Source organism: Notamacropus eugenii, chromosome 4 (genome assembly GCF_028372415.1).
Source record: "Notamacropus eugenii isolate mMacEug1 chromosome 4, mMacEug1.pri_v2, whole genome shotgun sequence".
In the NCBI taxonomy this organism is placed as follows: domain Eukaryota; kingdom Metazoa; phylum Chordata; class Mammalia; order Diprotodontia; family Macropodidae; genus Notamacropus; species Notamacropus eugenii.
In genome coordinates, this window is record NC_092875.1 from 238489458 (window position 1) to 238515488 (window position 26031).

The 26031-nt window shown below is 36.0% G+C and overlaps 1 protein-coding gene across 1 annotated transcript in view; it reads left to right on the plus strand.

Annotated features, from left to right (window-relative positions):
• Positions 1-26031, plus strand: part of EPB41L3 (erythrocyte membrane protein band 4.1 like 3) — a 357632-nt gene that overhangs the window by 295973 nt on the left and 35628 nt on the right. The window contains exon 23 of the mRNA XM_072604292.1: positions 23026-23133. Coding sequence (XP_072460393.1) covers positions 23026-23133 — 108 coding nt within the window. The remainder of the gene's footprint in view (positions 1-23025; positions 23134-26031) is intronic.

Here is a 26031-nt window from a genome sequence, read left to right on the forward strand (position 1 = left end):
AGATCCAGGAAAATATTTGTCCTCTAATGATGACTACCTTTTAAAATGCTATTATTCATCACCTACTGGGCAAGATACTTCTCCCTCCATAGTCATGTCTTCCTATGACTTGTTGAGGTCTTTCTTGTTATTGACGCTCTCTAGAAAACTCCCATATTTCTTTTAGACCAACCCTTACTTCCAATTGAAATCAGGCTTATGAGGACCTGAAGTTTCTAAAGCTTGGACACAATGGTTTAATGAAGCATTTTAATTGATAACTGCTAGGGTAGATGAGCATGTAAATCAGGCTGCCAAGGTGACCGTTGTCATTACATAGTCTCGTAGATGCAGAATTCAGAGCACAAAGAAGAAAAATTCTGATTGTCTTTTTCAATGGCTTGACAGCAGTTTCTGAGTTTTAAGAATCCCATATTTGTGGGAGTTTAATGATGTTTCTTAAAACTTGCATCAAATTTGATTAGAAAAGGAATAGAGGGGAAATAGGTCTTTGTTCTTCACTCTGACTCCTCGTTTAAAAATTTGCAAGCATGATGAGAGGAGTTTACTATGGACTTTAAATAGATTTGTCAGGAAGCAAAAGCACCAAGAATTATCTTAGAGAATTCTTTTTTTGCCACCTTTAAATTGAGGTGGTCTCTCTACTCACTTTACACCCCCTTTATTCTTTTGCACTATCAACTATATATCATTCTCCATTCTAGCACATCCTTCCTGACAACTCTCTTTTAAAATTAAATTTAGTTATTACACTGAGTAGAAGGGGAAAAAAACCATTCTAGGTAAGTTTAACTCCCAACTCCATGATGCCTGCTAGCTGACTGTGAACCAACTCCTTGAGCACTCTAAACCATTTCCTTCTTTATAAAATCAAGATAATAGGTACACAAACTATTTAGAGGAAATGCTAAAGAACTATAGAAATGTGAATTATCATTATAGGGATAGAAATAGGAACATATCCTATGATTTCACTTAGAGGGAGAGGAACAAGAAAAACAATAAATTTTTTAAATGCTCTGTAACTGAGAAAATGTTTCTAGCATATACTACTAGCTATAGGTTATTGTCTACAGAAGTTCAGGATTTTGTCTTTTCTTCCTCAGTGAGTTCTATTCCTGTCTCTTGGTCTTTTTCTCCTTCCCATCTTCTGCCTTCATAATAGAGGACTGAAACTCACATATTCATAGTTCTTCAAATACCCTAGTCACCCAATTCCTCAATTTACTCATTTCCCTTGACCTTCTCCATTCCTCAGTGGCACACAGAGGTGATCATATCCTTGATCCTTCCCTCACTCTCCAGTGCTCTATTTCCATGTTCATGAACTCTGAAATTCCCTTATCAGATCATCATCTATCGTCTTTCCACCTCTAATGCTGCCCTCCACAAAACCTATCCTTTATCCACATCATGACTTCCAATCCCTCCACCCCTCAGCTCTTTCCCAAAAACCATCACCTCTGTATTGACTTTACTCATTTCCCCATCTTGGTCCTTTGGTGAAACAGCTTAGTTCCGCTCCATTTTCTTCTCTTTAATTCCTTGCTCTTTTATCCTACCACCCATTTTTACCTTGCCAACCCTCAGGCCTGGATTATACCCATAATCCACTTCCTTTAGTCCTATGTACATACTGCTAAATGAAGTTGGAAAAAATCACAAAACTTTTTTCTCTACAAATTTCTCATATAGTACCAACTGAGTCCTCTCTGGCCAGTCAATCTTTTTATGAATCTCTAATCGATTATCCTACCACACCACAGTGACTCTTAGAAACTTTTCATCCCTTAATCCTCCCATGGCTCTCCTATCCCCTGTCCTCTCAGCTGAGAGAACTTTACCTTATACTTTACTACAAAAAAAAAAAAAGGCCCTTTGCTGAGACTGCTCTTTTCTCCCCTCCATATCACATCACTACAGTGTTATTTCCTTCTCCCCCACTTCTGTTTCACATGAAGAAGTGCCCCTTCTTGCCAAGAATCTCTACATACACTAGTAGTCCCATTCAATTTATTCTTCACAGCAGATTGCCCCCTCTCTCATCCCAACTGTAACTCATCTTCAGTCTTTCCCTGTCTGCTTGGGGCTTCCTTAATGCCTACAAACATGCCCCCAGCCTCAAAAATACTTCATTTTATCCTTTCCTTCCTGCCAATTGTCATCATATCTCTTCTCCTTTTTCTGACTGAACTAGAGAAGGCTCTCTACAATCAATGCCTCTGTTTCTTTTTGTGTCTTACTCCATTCTTAACTCTCAGCAATATCGATTCTGACCTTAGCATGCAACTCTCCAAAGTTATCAACAAATGATCTCTTAGTTGCCAAATTCAGTGGCTTTTTCTTCTCATCCTTCTTGACCTTTCTTCAGCCTTTAAAGTGTTGATCACCTTCTTTGATACTCGTTTCTGTCTTGGTTGTCATGACACTGTGCCCTCCTGATTCTCTATTACCTGTTTCTCAGTCTTTTTGGTGCATTCTCTTAACGCTTGATCTTCATCAAGGTCATGCTTGCTTACCATGGGTGTCACCCAGAGCTCTGTCCTGGGTCCTCTTCTCCCTCTACACTATTTCACTAGGGACTTCACTTCTCATCAACTCCCATGAGTTCAACCATCATCTCAGTGCAGATGACTCTGATTTATTTTGTCCAGTCCTACCTCTCCTGACCACGAGTCTCACATCTCTAACTCCTTATTGAATATTTTGGATTAGATGTCTCATAGACCTACTTAACTCAACATGTTCAAAACTAATCAAATCTTCCCTTCTTCCTAATTTCCCTATTACTGATGAGGATACCAACATCCTCCCAGCTACCCGTGTTCACAACCTAGGTGTTGTCTTTGACTCCTTACTTTGATCTTTCCCCCACCCTCCATATCCAGTCAACTCCAAAGTCCTGTGGTTTCTACATTCACAACATCTCTTATATCCCCCTTCTCTCCTTTGATATTTCAACACTCTGGTGCATGCCCTTATCACCTCATGTCTAGACTGTTGCAATAGCCTACACTCCAGTATATTCTCCACTCAGCTGTCAAACTGATCTTCCTACAGTACATATCTGACCATGTCACCACCGCATTCCCAACCCCTACCACTGAATCAACTTGAGTGCCTCCCTGTTACCCCCAGGATCAAATATAAAATTATCTTGCTTGACTTTTAAAGCTCTCCTTAACTTGCACCCTTCCAACCTTGTCAATTGTCTCACTGCTTACAGTTATGCACACACAATCATGTCCCCTGCAAGTCAGTGACACTAACTTCTTTATTATTTCTCAAACCAGACACTTCCTGATTGCAGGCAATTTTAACTTGCTGTCTTCCATACCTGGAACCGTCTCCTTCCTCATCTCTGTCTTCTAACTTTCTTGGTTTCCTTCAAGACTCAGCTAAAATCCCACTTTCTGCAAGTAACCTTTCTTTATCCCCCTTAAAGCTATTGCCTGCCTTATGTTGATTATCTCCAATTTGTCTTGCATATGTCTTGTCTGTACATAGTTGTTTGCATGTTGTCTCCACCATCTGATGATGAGTTCCTTGAGAGTAGGGACTAGCTTTTGCCTTTCTTTGTATCCCTAAGGCTTAACACAGTGCCTGGCATGTAGCAGACATTTAATAAATGCATGTTGACTAACTATCTTGTTGATTATAAGATTACTTTAAGAACTATCAGTAAGGATTCAGTTTTTAACTTCTTAAAAATTTCAAGCACTATTTTGCATATTCTCCCAGTGTTATTAATAGAACTTGCTTGCATCCCATTATTCACTCTGAAAGTATCCTAAACACATGGGGGATAAGAGTGATGATAATGACTTTTAAGTTTATTGAGCATTATTGATACATTTATCTCATTTGATAGAAAAAGGCAAATATACTGTCTCTGCAATAACCTCTTTTCATAACTGATATAGAAGAAATTGATATAGAGGAAAGCTGTATCTGTAACTTCCACTTTTACCCAATGTTTTCCAATGGGGATAATTGTGTTGAGTTGGAAACTAATCCAAAGTATTGATTGCATGAATACAAATAACAAAGGAAAATGAGTTAGTCTGTTACCATACCAAGAAGAAAAGGCTTGCCCCCAACTTTCTCTAGTATTCTCTGGGATTGCAAAGGAATAATATGTTAAATCTTCCCAAAGAAGCTATTTGCAATTCTTTCAGGTTTCCTGGAAAGATTACAATAATGACCCTCTAAAGTCATGGTATCTCAGGAACCTGCTGCCCTGCATCTGTCAACTTAAATCAATGTTTTGTAAATATATGTGTATATAAGAAAAAAATCTTAAGACTCCTATTCTAAACTACCTTAAGCTGCTTCTCCCCCAAGTCCTTAACTACAAAGTGTAAAGGCCTAAAATTACATTATAGCACATCTATTTTCCATTTTCCCAGAAGTATTTGTATGCCCTCCCTCCCCAAACCTTATTTCAAGTGCACTCTCACCTCTTGGGTTTTTGAGGTATATGCTGCTAGTAATACTGTTATTAAAGAAAATTTGTGGCAAGATTTCAAAAAGTGCTTTTTGGAAAAAAAGACTGCCTTCACCTGTAACATAGATTAAAAAGCTGTCATCACTTTTCCATGTTCAGTGGTATTAATTTAGGTCTTAGACAGTGCCTGTTGATGACTTCAGCTAATTGTTTCATAATGGTCATTCTATTTAGCTGGAATGAATGTGTCAAACTGCAGTGAGACTGAGAAGATCACACTGTCATGACAAGAGGAATAAAGATAGTTTAAATAACTTTGGGTTTTGTGTGATTTTATTCTCCTTCAGTGTGTTCCTTTAAAACCCTTTCCATATTCTTTCAAGACCTCAAAGTGTAACCTTCCAGTCTGATTAGAAATAACAGTGAAAAATAATCCCCCATGAGCTGGTTGTGGAAATCTCAATCATGAATTTTCCTTATGATATCATATAGACTTGCCATTGCTTCTGTCTCTTACTCAATGAGTCAATATCAGTGACTCTGCTTTTGAAATCTCTACAAACCTTAGAATTTAGGGATTTCTAACTTAATATTTTGTATCATGGACCCCTTTGCCAATCTTTTGAAGTCTACAATACCTTTCTCAGAATAATGTTCTTTAAATCCATAAAATAAAGTACATATTATATTGAAATACAATTTATCTATTATTTTTTGGACAAAGTGTACAGACCCCAAGTTAAGAACCCCTACCTAGAACATAGATCCCAAATTGCTTCTAATTTGAAGATTTTGTACTGTGTGTGTGTGTGTGTGTGTATTCAATTTGAAGTGCTATCTTACCTGCCTATTAGTGGCCTCAATGCAGTAAATTTACCCGTATCTGGGACTTGGGTTATAAAGTGGCATAAAAATGAATATGAGATTCAACTTGACTAGGAGGGGATATAAATGTGATTAAGTTGGATTAGCCTTTTTTTTTAAAAAAAAAGGTCTAATAGAAGAATCACTAAGGCATTGAGTTCCTGATTGAATTTCAGGTTGCTAAAAAACCTTGAAGAATGACTTGTCAGGGCTATTTAACTGTGAATACTAGTTTTGTTACTGCTACCTCTTAAGAGTGTCCATAATATGAAGTGGATGCCTTTGGAATGGTTCCTTTCCTAGGCTCAAGAAGACTTTCAGCAGTACCTCAACCAGATAGTTCCCCTCTACTCTCCATTTCTCCACATCTGTAGCTATAGTACTTTCCTCATTATATTGAATTAGATTCTCCCCAAACTTCCATCTCTTCATAACAATAAATTAAGAACATTTCCTATAAGATCATATTCATCGCACCCAACAGAACACCATAGAACTAAAAGAAAAATCTGCCGTAATATATCAAGAGGGGATAAACCCCATCACATTCTTAGCCCCTTGCAAACCTTGTGTAGAAAGTGCCCCATTCAAATAGAACTTTATCAAGATCAATTTTCTTTAAAAAAGAAAAAGATAAATTTACTTCACATAAAGAAATAGGGTATTTTTATTGTTTTTGTTGAAATGGTTTTTGAGACTGAATAATAGGTCTTTCAAAAGACTGTTATTAGCTAGTCTTTCCCTGCCTGAGGGGAAGATATGATGTAAGATACTTGGAAAGAAATGTAGGGAGCATGAGGCTTAAAACTACAGAATTTTATTTAGAATCCTTTGTCCTCAACATTCTCAGCACTGTCAAGTTGCTATTTGAAGAGTTCCTCTTCAGCAAGTGGTAGTCTCTTTCCCAAAAGCTAACATTGGACTCAATGAATTGACTTGTGCCCTTTTGTCGGCAGCAAAATATAGAACAACCACTGAAACCATCCTCAACCAACTGCTACCAATAATCAGCCTGGGAAAGAGCATTCTGATTTTTAAAAGTATACCAACATTTTAGAGAGAAAACAAGTGATTTCTGAAGGGCATGGCTTGCCCTTTTCAAGGGAGAAAAAGATATGAGACTCATCATTAAAAACAAGGACAACAGAATTTTAGGCACAGGCATTCTTTATCACTTGGTATCTTCAAAATGGTCAGTGCTTCAAATGTGGATACCTCAAGTCAATAAAGTGGTCCAAACTTAGTCATTGACTAGAATATAGACCATTTACCCAGAACATTTTGTTGGTTTCCCTGGTGAAATAAAATCCCACCAAATAAAAATAAAATAAAATCTCACCTTCTGAAAGCTTTCCCTGATCCCTTTTATTAATAATGCATTCCCTCTAAGATCACCTCCGATTTATCCTATGTATATTTCCTTTGTACATAGTTATTTGCATGTTGTCTTCCCCATTAGCCTGGGAGCTCCTTGAGAGCAAGGATTATTTTTTTTTAACATTCTTTGTATCCCCAGAGCTTGGCACAGTACCTGGGACATAGGAGGTGTTCAGTAAATGGTTCTTGATTTAAACTGAGTTAAAAGCTACTTTTTTTTTAAGTTAAAGAGAAATGATCAATAAAATCCTTGGTTTGTATATCTCAGAAGTTGGAATAAAGAGATGACTGATTGGTTCAGGATTAGAGAAGCCTTTTAGAATTTCTTAGTTTTGGATGATAATAGGGTTTTAAATTCTAACCACATGAATTCTTTTTGATATGTTCAGGTTTAGATGTCCCATAGCCACTAAACTGCCTCTTCCCATGCCTATCATTGGTCTTCCTCTCACTTAAATAAAGTCGAGTTATGACTTCAAATGGTTATAAATGGGTCTCCAACCAATGACACACCATCTAGTGTAGCTGGGGTTTAGTTTTTGGGAGTCTACCTACATTGTCAATGGCTGATCTACTTCTTCATAAGAGGACTGTGTATCTCTCGAGGGGACTTTACAGTGCGGTGTTTTGTAAGTCAACTCAACAAGATCACATTGTGAGTAAACTGTGAAGTACTCTTAATTCACTTTCCTGTGCTGACCCTCATCAAGTTTTGTCCATCCTCCCTTTTCATTCCTATACCTCAGTATAAGGTATGATCTTATGATCTCCTGTGCTGATTTATTGTGAAAACCTCCCTTCTCTGCCTTCAATTTCTTCTCTGACCTATTGTGCCCACCAATGCAAGATTTATATTCCCAAAATGATACATTTTTGATGACTTTCCTGAGTTTAGAAATTTAAATGACCTCCCCCTTCCTACAGGATAAAGCAAGACTTCTTAACCAGGCACTGAAAGCCATAATACTGCCTTTTCCAATCTTATCTCTAACTATTTCTACAAAAATTTTCTACATCATTCATGGTAGTTTACTTACACTATCCTCTGAATGCATAAAACATTCTTGCTTCCTTGTTTTAAAAGTTTCCTTTCCTTCCAAACTATCCAAACCCTACCCATTATTTAGGGCTTAACTCAATTTTATCCACACCTATGAAGCATTCACTGATCACCCCAGTAAACAAGACTTCTCCTTCACTCAAACTCTTGTGGCACTTAAATTGTTTACTTTCATTTGATCCTTCTACTATCAAATGTTGTGGGATAGATAGATAATAGACACACAAATGTACATGTGTTTATCTTAACCCCCTAGTAAGATTATAAATTTGAGGACAGGGGCTATCATGTTTATTTGTATCCTTCACAAGACCTTGCATATGATGTGTATTAGAGCTGGTTAGTGGATGGTGGGAGAGGAGATAATTACCCTGAGACCCATGGTTTGGAGGACCTTATAGACTATATGGCTGAATAGAACCTTGGAGAAAGGGAGTTGAGGTGAGGATAAACACAAAGAAAGAACATGTGGTTTGCCAAGCAGGCCTACTTTTTAAAAAGGGCTTGAGATTTCTGTACCATAAATAAATTTACCAAAGTCAATTGGACCGCCCCTCCGCAATTCCAAATACGCTCTTTAACCTTGTCTTTTTATGTGTTTTCCTCTAAGTGACATTCATTTTACATACTTTCACTTTTAAAAGAAATTCTAGGATGTCCCAAACCCCTATTAGAATTACTAATCTACCCACCAATACTTGACCTGCTTGACTAATGTCAATAAATGTTTTTTTATCATGGATAATCCTTTATTTTTAATGTTAATTTAGATAATTCAGCCTAAATCATTCAAGGACAAATCCAGGGCACTGTATTCCAGGAGATGGTCCTAGTAGATAATGAATAGGTATTAATACCTAGAAAGCAGGGACGATAGCTTCCATTTCTCTTATGTTCTTTTCTTTAATTTTTTTTCCCTTGTAATGACTAAGTGCATTTTATTCTAAAAGAATTCACTGATTTGGGAGAAGTCAGAGAGTGGATAGGAGACATACTCTTTATGATAAAATTTTAGCAGGGATAGGGAGTTAGCATGTTTTGGAAACCCTGTTTAGTGTAAACAATAAGTATCTTTAAGGGTAGAAGAGAGATATGAGTTTTTGCTCAATGAAATGTCATCACTGGGTAGCAACAAAATCCCTGGATTAAAAAAAATCTGGCAGGTTTAATGAACCATTGGTTAGGCAAGATTACAAGGACACTGAATTTTTACATACTCCTTTCCTGATCATTCTACAGAAATATAAGTACAATTTGATTTACAGTCCTGGAAATCCCCTTAATGTAAGTGGAAAACAGAGCGAATATAAATACTTGCATGTTACTTCTCCTTTTTTTTTCCCTATGGAATAAGGATCTTCTTTCTGAAGGCAACTGCTAAATGAAGCATGAGCACAAATATATAAAGGTGAAGATTTTTAGAACATTGAAAATAAAGGGGCAGTATTCAAAATATTCTGGAGAATTAAGCGATTGTATATTCTTTTATTATGCCAAATTCTGAGAGTATATTCATTGATGGTAGAATTTTGAGGGTGGAGATTACATGTTGAGGAAATGAAAATTTGGGAAAATGGGGTCCTATATTACTTAATAAGCATCAAGTTTGATCTTTATAGTCTTTAAATATAAAGAGGGATCTGCAGACTCCTGGAGGTTTTTAGTCACACTCTAATTAGCATTAGTGATAGATGAGCTTCTAGTACAGATAATGAAGGTATTTTTAGTAACTCTTTATGCCTGATCCTGGCAGCTGAATAAGCTGTTCCTTGGATGTATATTAGCAGTTCAGGAGCTACATTTGGTTTTCAAGGGTATCATTTAAGTATAATTTAAATGTAATTTTAAAATGTTGCCATGTTTTACTTTAAAGACATCTTTCCTCCAAAAAAATTTTAATTTATACCCCAAGTGTAGCTTTCCTATATGCCTGGATCTTCTATAATTTCTGGGTCTTATTCCATTTTTTGACATCTGCTTTGCTCTTTCCATCTCAACACTACAAAGCGTTTCTTTCTGTTAAGACCAGCAAATGATATGTATGACTCAGTAATGACTAGTTTCTGGTGGCTTATGCAGCTCGTTCTCAATTGCTTAGTTTCTGACAAAGTGGAGATAGAGACACAAATGGGGACAAGACCTCTCTATCCACTTGTAGTAAGTGAGCTGGCCACACATGCCATTGTGAGAAAGTTCTTTTATAAACTGAAAAGGTCTACAGAAATGGAACCATTGTGACTACTAGGAATGAGCATGTGTATGCACACACATATGCATAGTAGCTGTATATATTACATAGGAATATACATATGTTTTATAAGTATGTATAGAAAAGACATATACAAGTATATACATGCGTTTACATGTGTGTGTGTCTGTGATGTAGAGGACAAAAAGCTGGTCCTAGAGTTAGAAAACCTGAGTTCAGGGTCTGCCTATTGATATCTACTGACTGAGTGACCCTTGCCAAGTCATCTAACTTTTCATTGCTCTAGGCAACTCTCTAAGACTATAAGTTTCAGTACAGGTGCCAGTCAGGCAGTTGGACAAAAAACATTTATTTAGTACCTACTATGTACCAGGAATACAAAGAAAGGCAGAAGGCAGTCTTTGTCCTTGAGGAGCTCACTATATAAAGGAAAAACAACATGGAAACAAATATATACTCACAAGCTACATACAGGATAATTAGGAGATGATCAACAGAGGTAAGACACTGTAATTGTGAGACTGGGGAAGACCTTGCAGAAAGTGACATTTTAGCTGAAACTTCAAGAAAGAAAGGGAAACTGGGAAGTAAAGATAAGGAGGGGGATTATTCCAGGTGAAAATGCCCAGAGTTGGAGTGTCTCATTGGAGCAATCATAAGGAAGTCAGTGTTACTGGCTCAGATTATGTGGGGGTTAAAATGTAAGAAGACTGATAAAGGAAAAGCAGGGAAGAGGCAGGTTACAAAGGGCTTTGAATGCCAAAGGATTTTATATCTGATGCAGGATGTAATAAAGGTAAATAATAATTTCTCATTGCTATACCTTTACTGGTTGTCTCTCATACATGTAATGCACTCCCTCTTCATGTCCACCTCAGAGAATTCCTAGTCTTCCTCAAGATTCAGCTCAAATGTCACCTATATGAATGAAGTCCTTCCTAATCCCTGCCTCCAGTTAGTATTGCCTTCTCTTCCAAAATCACATTATATCTGTCGTCCAATAAAAAAATGAAAATGAAATAATACATTATATGGGAACCCACTGACTTTGTGTTTACTCTCCTAACCTCTATTTACACTGACAGGTTGGGTCCTCAGCAAGTAGTTAGCTATTCTATGGGGTACAGCTGAAGGGTTGGGGCTAATTTTCTAATGCTATAGCTCATAAGTCCTCATTGATGTGCTTCCCCACTGAGTTGAGTTGATATCAATTAGCCAATCAGACTTAATTGACTTTTTAGAAAGGGGTGTGTATCAAGATAGTATAGTAAGAAGAGCTGGTACAAACCTTCCCCTTAGATTAGGGGCTCAATCTCCCACAAGTGCATACAGAGTCCTGGGGAAAGTGGACTCAAACCTAGACCACGTGATGTGGCTAGGGGAACTCCCTTTGCTGGAAGTCCTTTTTTCCCTTTTGGGCACCTTCATGAGAAATTCTGTACAGGTGTGGTGAAACTTTCATCTAGGCTCCTTTTAGAAACCTGAATGTGCCTTTCAATAGAGTGCCTAGTTTATCCTAAGACCTTGATACAAACATTTGCTTTTTACCCCCAAGATAGTATATACTTTGTATTTATTTTTATTTTCCAATGTATTATATAGTTTATATTATGTTATTATATTTATATATTTGTGTAAATATTATATTTTTATTTTTTACATTCTTTTTTAAAATTTTGAGTTCCAAATCCTCTCCCTCCAGTCTATGAGAAGGCAAGAAGTATTATCTCACTATAGTGAAAAAATCAAAACATAGTTCCATTTTAGCCATGTGGCAAAAAAAAAAAAAAAAAGCAAGAAAGGTGAAAAAATTATACTTTAATTGTACCTCTCTTTGGAGGTGGACAGCATTTTTCATGAGTCCTTCAGAATTGTCTTGGATCAGAGTAGCTGATCATCTTTACAATATTGCTATTTACTATGTACATTGATCTCCTAGATCTGCTCATTTCATTCAGCATCAATTCAGATGATTATTTAAACCATTCAGATCAGTGTTTCTTACAGCACAAGTGTTCTATCACAATTATATACTACAATTGGTTCAGCCAATCCCCAAATGATGGGTATCCCCTCAGTTTCTGATTCTTTGCCACCACAAAAAGAGCTATTAATATTTTTGTACACATATATCCTTTTCCTTTTAGCTCTTTAGAATAAAGACCTAGTAGTGGTTTTTCCGAATCGAAGGACATGCATAGCTTTATAAGTCTTTTTTGCCCTTTGGGGTTAGCCTCATTGTTCTCCAGAATGGTTTAACTAGTTCATAACTCCACCAACAGTGATGCAGACATTTCCAACAGCTGCTGCTGTTCCTATACTAGGGATTCTGGTTACTTATATGAACCTTTTTAATTTCACAGGGTCAATATCTGGTTAAGGAGGAGGTGGGGGAACAGAAGTTTTTCTCTATTTCCCCCACCCCAAGCAATTCCCTTTCAGGAGCTTTGCTAGATTGCTCTCTCATCTAGGTTGTCTCACCACTTGAATGATAGGGTTCTAAACTGACTTGCTATTTTATCCTACAAAGCACAGCTGAGTCTCTTGAGCAACTCCCAATACAATTCATGTGTGGCATCAGAGTACTTAATCCAATGACTTTAATTCCTTTCATATATATTAAGGGCCTGTCCCACCTGATTTAATGCCTTTAATTGATTGATTCAGATCCATTCTTACCTTATAAAGGTAGTTGCTTTAAATTGGATGGATTGACAAATGATAGATTGATTCCATCAACCCTCATTCATATATGGTCTGTTCTGATTCAATTTTTAGATTAAACATAAAAGATATTCTTGATTAGAATGTTTATACTTGAACATTCTAATTTTCAAATAATTTCCAGAATGTTAAGGTTTCCTTTTCCATTAGGTGAGGGAACTGGTGCATATAAGGTGTCTTCCAATTCTAACATTGGACTTATGAGTTCATGATAATTTGCATCAGTGAATTAAATTCTGATGAACTAAGGAATAGCAGAAAACATTTTTTTCCAACCTCTGTTCAATTAACTTTTATGACTTAGAAACCTGAACACAGTAAACTCTATCTTATTCTTTTGTGATCGAGTCTTGATGCTTGTGGATAATTTTGAGAATGGATTTTCACTGTATGCCCTTGTAAATGAAGTTGTAGGAGTTTGGGCTGAACTATACACATTCACTTTGGAAGTGGTTTTAAAATCTTGTTTTAAATTATGCTTACATCATGTTGTTTGTTTATCAGTTTTCTATTTCACCTAAAACTGCAAGGGAACAAAAATAACAAATTACCTGAAGGTTCAGGTCAATTGGGTTCTTTTTAATCAAAGTTTGACTATAAATGAAATGAACAAAAACCACTGAACAACATTTATTCATTCTTTGATCACACTATTACAGGAAATATTGGCCTTGTGCCCAGTACTATCTTACAGTGCAGTCATATTTGAGATATCTCTAGTTGTTAAGAAAAATGAGTAAGTGATTTCATTCATTTTTGTGAATAAAGAGATCCTTACTAGGTTATGGGTAGCAGTGACTTTCAAACTCGCTTTATTTAATAAGTTCACTAGTAAATGAAAATAATGCAAGTCACACAGATTGATTTATTTAAATCTTTTTGTTTTCTTACCATCGGTCTCACTTTTCTAGACAGTAGCCACTTCTGTTCAAAACAAAATAAAAGAAAACAAAAAACCATACAGGAAAACAGCTTGGGAAAGCCTCAGTTCAGCTCAGTTCAATTCAATTCTGCAAACACTAGGAGATCATAGAATGTTGTGTGATACTGTGCAATGGAATTAGGCATTGTAAGCTCTCAACAAGTTTGGTAGCAGGTCTCAGTGTCTACTGCTGGATGCCCCTTATCTGGAATCAGGAGACTTCATTCAATCTTACAGTATCAACTACAAAATGATCCATCAAATCTCTAAGACATCATCATTGCTTGGTCTCATTCTCATTAGTCTGAGAACCTGAGTGGAAGATGGTCTGCATGGAAGCAAATGTCTGAAATTGTAAAAATCACTTGTAAGTTACAAAAGAACATTGAGAGACATTCATTTGACTCGTGATAATTATTTATCTCAACAGTATGAAATAGCTCTTGGGTTCTTGGGATCAAATATGGAGAAGTTGTTGAGTTCCTCTTTCTTGAGAATGGAGAAAGTCAATCATAATTCTATGCTATGATAGACAGAGAATATGCATTGAAGGGGGAAGAATTCTGGACTTAGAGCCAGAGGACCTGTGTTAAAATCCTCTTTCTGCCTCTAAAAAGTTATATCACCATGGCCATGTCAGTTAACTTATTTGGTCATCAGTTTCTTCATCTGTGCAATGAGGGATGTGGACTAGAATTCATACTTCTCAACCTTTTTGGTCTCAGGACCAATTTAAAGTCTTAAAAAATTATTTAGCATCCTCATGCACTGAACTTTTATTTACATGGCTATATCTGTCAATATTGTCCCTATTGGAAGCTAAAACATCTTAGTATTGATCTGATGGACTCACTGAAAGAGTATCCCTAAACAACATTGAGAAGTAACGGAATAAACAATCCTCTAAGGTCACTTGGAGCACCAAATCTATAACTCATGATAAGTTATGTGACAATGTAGGCTGAAATTTTGTAGGTTATTGTAAGGGGTGAGTTGTCCAGGTAGTGATCCCTAGGGGATTGTGTTCACCTCTAGTGAGGGACTTGTCGCCAGTAGATTTGAAAAAAGGAGAGCACTCAGGGAGAAGCCAATAAACTCAGAGCTCAAACGTGAGAGTAATGAATTGTAACATCCTCTCTACTCTATGTTGAGGTCCTGTAGCAGTAGAGGAATGACTATGGATGCATATTCAGACACCCAAGGGAACTTGAGTTTCCTACAGCCTCTGCCAGATAATCAGTTTTCAGAACCATGAAGAACAAATTAGAGAGAATTGCAAAGAAAAACTGACAACCAATTACTTAGTCAATCCACAAGCACTCATTAAGTACCTAATATGTGCCAGACACTGTGCTAGTCATGCACCACTCCCTGAAGCCTTAACCTAGTAATTTGTTTCCTTATATTCTCACACATTGTATATTGAACACTATTAGAAACTGACTGGTTTGCCAGTCATACATTAGTATTGGTTGAAATGTACACCATGTCTAAATGTTCTTTCTTCTCTAATTAAAGATTGGAGTATTTCAGAATCTCAATGTGAAAAAGGATCTCAGAAGTAAACTAATTCAATTTGACCTGAACAGAAATTCTTTATGCCATATTCCCCATTAATGGAAATTAATTCTTAGCTAGATAAGCTCTCATAGACTAATATTTTCCTCAAACATTTTCATTCACTTTTGGATATCTATAATTGTTTGGAAATTTCTGCTTATGTCAAGCTAAAATATGTTTCTCTACAACTTCTCTTACTGCACTCCTCTAGTGGCAGGAAGAAGGAATACAATTCCTCTTCCAAATGATAGCCTTTCAAAACCTTGAGGACATTGAACTTCTGGGAACCAAGATGGCAGAGTGATCAGGTAGATGCTCTACCCCTCCCCTTGTTGACCTTGAAAAACCCATAAAATAATTCCCCAGGAAAAATCCTGAAATAGTGGAATCAGCTGAAGGGGCAAACACTCTTAGCCAGTAAGGCTAGGAAAATCACAAAGGGGGGGGGTGTCCCTCTTGCTGTGGCTGAAGAGGACCAGTGCAGGACTGGAGCTGTCCCAGACAGCCCCACCTCAGTGAACTGGGAGGAAATCCTGAGTGCTGGGGGGGTAGAGCCTGCAACCTCCAACACCAGGACCCCAGGCATGCCTCAGCACCCCAGAGGAATTGGGAAGACACCAGTGCAGATGTCTTCACCAACCTCTGAGCTTGCCTATGATCTAGCTCAGCAGAGGAGACCTTCTGTGGCCAGACCACCTCCTCCCCAATACTTAACACAGCTAGCTCCAGGGAAACCCTGGGGAAACCCAAAAAGACTTCACCTGGCCTCTGCTTTCAAACCCCATGCAGCTCAGCACCAGGTCGGCTGCAGTATTTTAGCTTCTAGCTGAAAGAACTAGAGGCCACAACACACAAAGCCTCAAATTTTAGGTACAAGAACTGTGGGACAGAGCTCCCTGTGCCACAGACACAGAGATTTGCTTTAAAAGCCAGGAAAGGGTTATTATCTTGAGTGATAAGCAAAGCAGAAGAAAAGACCATAGAATCTTTCTATGGGGACAAGGACCAAAGAGGACAGCATTGAGATTGTACTCCCATCTGAAACTTCAGAAGGGAATATGAACTCAAGCCTGAAGAGCATTCTTGAAAGAGTTCAAGAAGGATTTTAAAAGCCAAATTAGAGAAATAGAAGAAAAACTGGCCAATGATTTTAAAAATATGAAAAAAAGAATTCGCTGAAGAGAATAGCTCCTTAAAAAGGAAAATTGGACAAATGGGAAAGGAAGTACAAAACCTAACTGGAGAAAATAATTCCTTAAAAGGAACAATTGGATAGATGGAAAAGGAGATGCAAAAGTTAACTGAAGAAAACAATCTGATAAAAATTTGAAACGAGCAAGTAGAAGCTAATGATTCTATGAAACACCAAGAATCAGTCAAATAGAATCTAAAGAATGAAAAGATGGAAGAAAATGTAAAATATCTAATTGGAAAAACAACTGACCTGGAAAATAGATCCAGGAGAGAAAAATCTAACAATTATTGGTCTACCAGAAAGCCATGATGAAAAAAAGAGCCTGGACAATATCTTCCAAGAAATCATCAAGGAAAACTTCTCAGAAGTCCTAGATCCAGAGGGTAAAATAGTCATTGAAAGAATCCACTGTTCACCTCCTGACAGGGATACCAAACTAAAAACAGCAAGGAATATCATTGCAATTCCAGAAATGTCAAGTGAAGGAGAAAATAATGCAGACAGCCAGAAAAAAACAATTCACATATTGAGGAGCTACAGTCAGGATCACACAGGACCTTGCAGCTTCTACGTTAACATATCAAAGGGATTGGAATATGATATTCCATAAGGCAAAGGAGCTGGGACTACAACTAAGGATCAATTATCCAACAAAGGTGAGCATGGACATTCAATGAAATAAGGGATTTCCAGAGTTTCCTGATGAAAAGGCCAGAGCTCAATAGAAAATTTGATCTTCAAACACAAGTCTCAAGAGAGTCATAAAAAAGTAAACAGGGGGAAGAAACTTGTTATTCAATATGGGCAAACTGTTTACATCCCTGCAAGGGAAGATGATACCTGTGAATCTTGAGAACTGTATATTATGATATATAAAAGAGATATACTTAGAGGGAATGGGTATAAAGTAAGTGATGTGATGATAAAAATGTGATTTAAGTGTGTGAAGGGATTGTAACAAGAGATGTGAAAAGGAGGACACAGAAAAAAGTAAATTACATCACAGGAAGAGGCACAAAAATATATTACAGTAGAGGGAACAAGGGGAGGGAAATGAACATTGAGATTTACTCTAATCTGATTTGGTTCAAGGAAGGAACAACAAGCTCAAGTATAGAAATTTAACTAACTCTATAGGCAGTAGGAGGGGAAAGGGGAAAGAAAAGGGAAAGGAGGCTCAAAGGGAGGGAAGAAGTAGTAAGGGAAAGAGGGAGCAAAAGGGAGGGGGGCAGAAAGAAGAGAGGGAAGACTGAGGGAGGTGGTGGCCAAAAATTAAAACTCTATTGTGGAGGGGAAGGGAGAACTAAAAGCATAAACCAGGAGAAAGAAGATGGAGGGAAAGACACAGATAATAATTATAACTGTGAATGTGAATGGGATGAACTCTCCCATAAAATGGAGATGGATAGCAGAATGGATTACAAACCATAATCCAACAATATGTTGTTTACAAGAAACACATTTGAAATGGGGGGATGCACACAGGGTAAAGGTAAAAGGTTGGAGCAGAATATATTGTGTATCAGTTGATGTAAAAAAAGCAGGGGTAGGAATCCTAATCTCAGACAAAGCAAAAGTAGAAATAGATCTAATCAAAAGAGATAAGGAAGGAAACTATATCCTGCTAAAAGGCACCATAGACAACAAAACAATATCATTACTAAACATATATGCTCCAAGTGGTATAGCATCTAAATTCTTAGAGGAGAAGTAAAGGGAGTTATAGGAAGAAATAGAGAGCAAAACTGCACTAGTGGGGGACCTCAACCTCCCCCTATCTGAACTTGATAAATCTAACCTCAAAATAAACAAGAAAGAAGTTAAGGAGGTGAATAGAACTCTGGATAAGGTAGATATGATAGATTTCTAGGGCAAATTGAATGGGGATAGAAAGGAATATGACTTTTTCTCAATGGTACATGGCACATATACAAAAACTGACCATGTACTAGGGCATAAAAATCTCACAATCCAATGCAGAAAGGCAGAGGTAGTCAGTGCATCCTTCTCAGATCATAATGCAATAAAAATTATGTGTAATAGAAAGATAAATCAAAAATTAATTGGAAACTAAATAATCTAATCCTAAAGAATGAGTGGGTTAAACAACAAATCATAGAAACAATCAATAACTTCATTCAAGAAAATGACAATAATGAAACAACCTACCAAATCTTATGGGATACTGACAAAGCAGTTCTTAGAGGAAGTTTTATATCTTTGAATGCCTACATAAAAAAAATAGAGAAAGAGGAGATCAATGAATTGGGCATGCAGCTGAAAAGTTAGAAAAAGAACAAATTGAAAATCCCCAAGTAAATACCAAATTACAAATACTGAAAATCAAAGGAGAGACTAGTAATATGGAAATTAAAAAAACTAATGAACTAATAAATAAAACTAACAGCTAGTTTTATGAAAAAACTAAGAAAATTGATAAACCTTTGGTCAATTTGATTTTAAAAAAGAAAGAAGAAAACCAAATTACCAATGTCAAAAATGAAAAGGGTGAACTCACCTCCAATGAGGAAGAAATTAAAACAATAATTAGATATTACTTTGCCCAACTGTACGCCCATAAATTTGACAATCTAAGTGAAATGGATGATTTTAAAAAATAGAAATTGTCCAGATTAACAGAAGAGGAAGTTAAATATTCAAATAACTCCATCTTAGAAAAAGAAATTGAACAAGCCATCAGTGAACTCCCTAGGAAAAACTCTCCAGAGCCACATGGATTTATGAGTGAATTCTATCAAGCATTTAAATAACAATTAATTCCAATACTATATAGACTATTTGGGAAAATTGGGAAAGGAGTTCTACCAAATTCTTTTTATGATACAAATATGGTTCTGATACCTAAACCAGGAAGAGCGAAAACAGAAAAAGAAAATTATAGGCCAATTCCTCAAATGAATATAGATGCAAAAATTTTAAATAAGATATTATCAAAAAGAATACAGCAACTTATCACGAGAATAATACATTATGATCAAGTAGGATTTATACCAGGAATTCAGGGCTGGTTCAACATTAGGAAAACTATTAGCATTGTTGATCATATCAACAACAAAACTAACAGAAACCACATGATTATCTCAATAGATGCAGAAAAAGCTTTTGGCAAAATACAACACCCATTCCTACTGAAAACATTGGAGAGCATAAGAATAATGGAACTTTCAATAAAATAATAAGTAGTATGTACCTAAAACCATCAGCAAGTATTATATGCAGTGAGAATAAGCTAGATGCATTTCCAGTAAGATCAGGGGTGAAACAAGAATGTCCATTATCACCATTGTTATTCAATATGGTACTAGAAATGTTAGCTGTAACAATAAGAGAAAAAAAGAAATTGAAGGAATTGGAATAGGCAAAGAAGAAACTAAGTTATCCCTCTTTGAGGATGATATACTTAGAGGATTCCAGAGAATCAAGTAAAAAACTACTTGAAATAAAAAACAACTTTGGCAAAGTTGCAGGTTACAAAATAAACTCACATAAATCAACTGCATTTCTGTATATTACTAACAAAGCTCAACAGTGAGAGATAGAAAGAGAAATCCCATTTAAAGCTACAGTAGACACTATAAAATATCTGAGAGTCTACCTGCCAAAACAAATCCAGGGACTATATGAACACAATTAGAAGACACTTTTCGCACAAATAAAGTCAGATCTAAGTAAGTGGAAAAACATCAGTTGTTCTTGGGTAGGCTGAGCCAATATAATAAAAATGACAATTCTACCTAAATTAATTTACTTATTCAGTGCCATACTAATCAAACTACCACATAATTATTTTCTAGAGCTAGAAAAAATAATATCAAAATTCATCTGGAAGAACAAAAGGTCTAGAATATCAAGGGAACTAATGAAGAGAAATGCTAGGAAAGGTGGCCTAGCTCTACCAGATCTCAAATTTTAAATTCCTGAAATCCAGATAAACTATGTCTACAGCATTCTTTATCTATCAGTTTAGTAAGCCTCCCAAGAAGTAAGTGAAGTTAGTCTGGCTTGATTTATTCTTAATAAAGTCATGCTGGCCCTTAGCGCTTCCATTTTTAAAAACTCAAAAACCATCCCTTAAATAATTCATTCTATACTTTTACATGTATTTGAAGTTAAACCCATCCACATCTCCTCTTCTCTATGTTTTTTCCAAGATTATCAACCATGTTTCCTGGTGTTTTCAATATTACAGTTTGTCTGAGTCAGGTGATTTGATCTCATTGAGGGCTAATGAGTATTCTCTTGCCATTTCTTCACTTAACTTAGGTATCAACTCCCCATTATCTATTTTTATTGTATCTTAACTGTTTCAAAGCCAGTTCTCCCAGGCATAGAAAATAGAAATTGAGAATATAAGTTGAGAAGTCCCATTTTCCTGCCCATTATCATTGCCGCATACACCCAGTTCTTCTTTGATTATCCTTCCCCCTAAGCACTTATCCTCTACTTTAGCTCATTCTGAGTTTATCACTTCTCTGCCCAAGCCCTAATCACTAATATTTATAAGCCAGTAGTTCTTAAAGCCCTGAAATATTATAAACAGCATGTTTCCCATTATCATTCTTAGTTTTCTCAAATTATTTTCTCATTTAAAAATCCATTAAGTACTAAATAGGATCATTATTTAGGACAGCTTTAGGGGAACTACAGTCCTTACCACACCCTGTAATGCTCCCATGATGTCTTATATAATTTAGCGCACACAGCAAGTGCACAATATAAATACTAATGAATAAAAACAAACCAATGCAGACGCATAGGTACTGATAAGGCAAGTGTAGTTCAGTCATACTGCATTATATATGTTTATAATGCTATATTTAGCTTCCAGTTTATTTTTTCCTTATCACATTCATTACACATCCAAGATGGGTAATATTGTTTCCTATTAAAATAGGAACATCCCCAAGGCTCATTTCCCAATTCTGATACTTACTAGCTGTGTGACTTTGAATAAATCATTCAACCTCTCTGATACTCAGACCTTAAATCAGTATATAAATTGTTAGTGTTATAGTCTTTAGCTATTACTATAATCTTATTTCTTGCCTTTATTCATAAAATAAAGAGACTGGACTATATGAAGTCTAAGGTCACTCTCAGTTCTAAGGCACATGGTTCCTTTCACCACATTTTTGTGTTCTGTAGAAGAATTATGGCATCTGCCTTCATCTTAACTATTTTTTTATTCCCTAGCATGCAGTGTCTGCCTAGCTTAGTTCATTTTCTTGCTTTTTTGAGCATATTTCCTGCTCATTTCCACTTCTTTATACTTCCACATGCTGATCTAGGCACCTACGAAGTTCTCCTGGGATTCCCCTATCCCTTCCTTAACTATCCTTGGAAGGCTCACCCAAGTCCCATCTCCTACATGAAGCCTACTCGACCTATTTTAATTCAGAGTGCCTCTTTCCCCTCTGAATTCCCAAAGTTAGTCCTGCATAGCTTAGAAGATACTCTCATAATTTCATATGTGATTGTTCTGTCTCCCCCTAAGATTATAAGCACTGTGAAAGTAGAGATCATGTCAAATACTTCTATATCCCCTATTAATATAGTGTATGATACATGAGTACTAGGTAAATGTATTTGAATTTATTTTGTTATTGTCCCTAAGAATATTCTGCCAAATTGGGCAGCTCGGTGGTGCAGTGGATAGAGCAGGAGTCAGGAGGACCTGAGTTCAAATCTCACCTCAAGACACTTGACACTCATTAGCTGTGTGACCTTGGGCAAGTCACTTAACCCCAATTGCCTCATCCTGGGTCATCTCCAGTCATTCTGATGAATATCTGCTCACTGGATTCAGATGGTTCTGGAAGAAAAGTGAGGCTGGTGATCTGCACAGCCCTCCCTCACTCAAAACAAAGTCAAGTGCAAGTCATGTCATCATTTCTCTGATGGCATGGTCTTCTTCAGCAACAAAGGACAAACACACATTCTGCCAAATGTAGTCCATACGCTAGCTAATTCCTTGTAACTTTTACATGAAGCTTTGTGAAGAGTACTGAGTTAATGTGGTATATGAAAGTCTTTGAGAAAAAAGTACTTTAAAAATTTTTAAAGTCATTGTGACACTTCAGTGAAAGTTCTACTTCAGGTTTGGGCCTGGCAGTGAATTGGTTATCTATATTTGAGGACCAGCTTAGGTTGAGTTTGGAAAGGTTCATCACCAGTTTGAACACAGGATTATGCAATGTTTTGACCCTAGCAAAAACCATCCAACTAGTAATAAAGTGATCATAAGCTAGATTGGAGGAGGGAGTGTCCACGTTGACAAAACCACTCACCCTTCCAGTGCATTCATATTCTGTCCCAAGGCCAATGAAAGCTCCACCATGATAACAGAGAAGAATTTCACAGTGACTAAGTATAAGGCTTTGTATTCTTTTGAAAGTAAGATAATGGTTGAGGCCATGATTATCTTAATATTTAGAAATTAATTATTTTTAATATGTATCTGTAAACTGTTGATGGTATCCTATTAGTTAATATTCAGATTTAATTTACTGGATAATTCAACCTCAACCATCTAATGAAGAAATGGATTTTGATCTATATTGAACACATCCTTTATAATGAACAAAAAAAAAATCACAAAATTGCTGAAAGTCATCTATATTCCACTTTGCATTGTGTTTGTTTTTAGGTGCAAAAGGACAGTTTACTTGCAGTCCAAGCAAGTGAAATAGATGCACTTTTCAAATTTACTTATCAACCAACGTTTGGAAATTTGCTATCTGCATCTTATATAAAGGTATGGTTGAAACTGCTTCCAGAGAATTATGCTTTTTTGTTATTAATGATTTGCATTAAAAAAAAACCTTGAAATTCAAAATTACTGCAAAATATTTTCTACTCTAGAAATGACTGATTTTTCTTTCTTACAACTCATGGAGCTAGAGGCTGGCATTATTTGTGTGGTTATTTTTAGAGTTTGTTTGGACTATAGTGTCTGATTTTATACTCAACAACAGGCCTATCAAATCATTGAACATGTTTTATTTCACATACTCATGAAGTGACAGGGATTTCACTTTTCAAAAATAAACACCTTGAGCCATAAGTAACTTAGAAATATTTATGGCAAATGTTTCATTCTGGAAACATTTTCCTAACAATGATGAAATAATTAGTGAGTCCACTACTAAAAGTCAGCCTGTTTTTTAAACAAGAAAAAGTCACTACACAATCATGTTGTATTCTCAAGAATGCTGTCTATGGTCCATTTCTGTTCTCAATATTTATTTGATTGCACTTCAGTTCTTTACAAGTAATAATATTTTATTCTATATAATTTTGACTTCAGATTTTTTTTTTGGTTTTTCTTCAATTCCACATTTTTATCATTAGGCTTTTTGATAAAAATTCAAGTATTTCTGATGAATATTTGGTGTTCATCTATTTATTTCTTACTAAAGATGTTGTGTAATCTTGTTTTCTGAGTGTCTTTATGAACAAAATAGTTTGAGACATCTACATGAATTCGGGGCAAGGGGAGTTGATGAAATTGTAAATTGCCTTTCAGCTGCATAATACTGTGATCTTAAAAATGCCTAGACTTTTTGCAGATGTTTAGTTACCCTGTGTAATGTTGACTGCTGTAACTTTCTGTGATTCTGTCATAGATCAGGTCCTGAGAATGACTTGGAAAGTAAATATTAAATAACTATAGGGTTGGAAAGAAACTTCCATATGGATGCAGAAGGTTGGAACATATCTTGATGTGTCATCTAGTTATCCTTTATACCACTTTTTTTAAAAGAACAAAAAAACAGAGAAATAAAATTCTTTCTCTGCCACTACCTTTAATAAAACCTCCTAAGTACAGCATACCTCTGCCCAAAGCATTTCAATGTTCAGTAATACTTACTCTCAGATTATTCTGTCACATATTTTTCTTAACTCTTTCATCCAGAAACTTAGATCTCTTTTCTTTTACCCCTTTCTTAGTGGAAGTAGAAGACAACTATCCAGTTTCCTCTGTATGAGAAATCTTCCAGGCTATAAAAGCTTTCAAATCCTCATCTCAATTTAAGACCAAGCAATTCCATTATCTCTTATCACGGGTCTACTTTTATGATATTTTCATAAATTTATGGGAAATCCCTAAACCTTCTCTATGTCTTCTCCATCCCTGATTAATTTTTTGTAATTTTGATCTTTTTATTTTTTAATATTCATATTTTTGTTTTGTCTTCCAAATTTATTCCCTCCGTTCAGCCCTTCCCCCACACATTGAGAAGGCAAACAGTACAATACCCACTTTACATGTGAAGTCATGCAAAATATACTTCTATATTAGCTATATTGCTGTTTAAATAACAAGAAAAGTAAGGAAAGTAAAAAAAATGCTTCAATTTGCTTTCAGAGTTTATCAGTTTTCTCTCTGGAGATGTATTGATAGCATTTTCATAAGTCTTTGGAAATTGCCATGTATTGTTGTATTGATCAGAGTAACTCTCACAGTTGATTATTGTTACAAAATTACTGTTACTGTGTGTACAATGTTCTCCTGGTTCTGCTTGCTTCACTTTGTATCAGTTCATATACGTCTTCCCAGATTTTTTTCTGAAACCATCTGCTTTATCATTTTTTACAGTACAATAATATTCTATCACAACTGTAAACCATAACTTGTTCCTCCATTCCCCAATTGATGGATATCCCTTCATTTTCTAATCTTTTGCCACCACAGACAGAGCTGCTATAAATATTTTTGTACATATGCATCCTTTCCTTTTTTGTTTTATCTCTTTGGGATACAGACATATCGCTAGTGAAGGTGGCCTCGCCATACTAGATCTTAAATTGTATTATAAAGCAGTAATCATCAAAACCACTTGGTACTGACTAAGAAACAGAGGATTAGACCAGTGGAATAGATTAGGTACACAAGACACAGTGGTCAATGATTATAGCAATCAACTGTTTGATAAACCCAAGGACCCCAGCTTCTGGGATAAGAACTCATTTTTGACAAAAACTGCTGGAAAAACTGGAAAATAGTGTGGCAGAAACTGGGCATAGATCAATGCCTGATACCACATAACAGAATAAAGTCCAAATGGGTACATGATCTAGGTATAAAGGGTGATACTATAAACAAATTAGAGGAGCAAGGAATAGTTTATTTGTCAGATTTATGGAGAATGGAAGAATTTATGACCAAAGAAGAAATAGAGAACATTATGAAATACAAAATGGATAAATTTGATTACATTAAATTGAAAAGTTTTTGCACAAAGTCAATGCAACTAAGATTAGGAGGGAAGTGGAAAACTGGGAAAGAATTTTTATAACTAGTATCTGTGATAAAGGCCTCATTTCTAAAATATATAGAGAACTAAGTCCAATTTATAAGAATACAAGTCATTCCCTTATTGATAAATGGTCAAAGGATATGAACAGGCAATTTTCAAAGGAAGAAATTAAAGCTATCTATAGTCATATGAAAAAAATGCTCTAAATCACTATTGATTAGAGAGGTGCAAATCAAAACAACTCTGAAGTATGACACCACACCTATAAGATTGGCTAACATGACAACAGGAAAATGATACATAGCACTGGTATTGCTGGGTCAAATGGTGTACAGTTTTCTAGGCCTTTGGGCACAGTTCCAACTTGTTCTTGAGAATGGGTGGACCAGTTC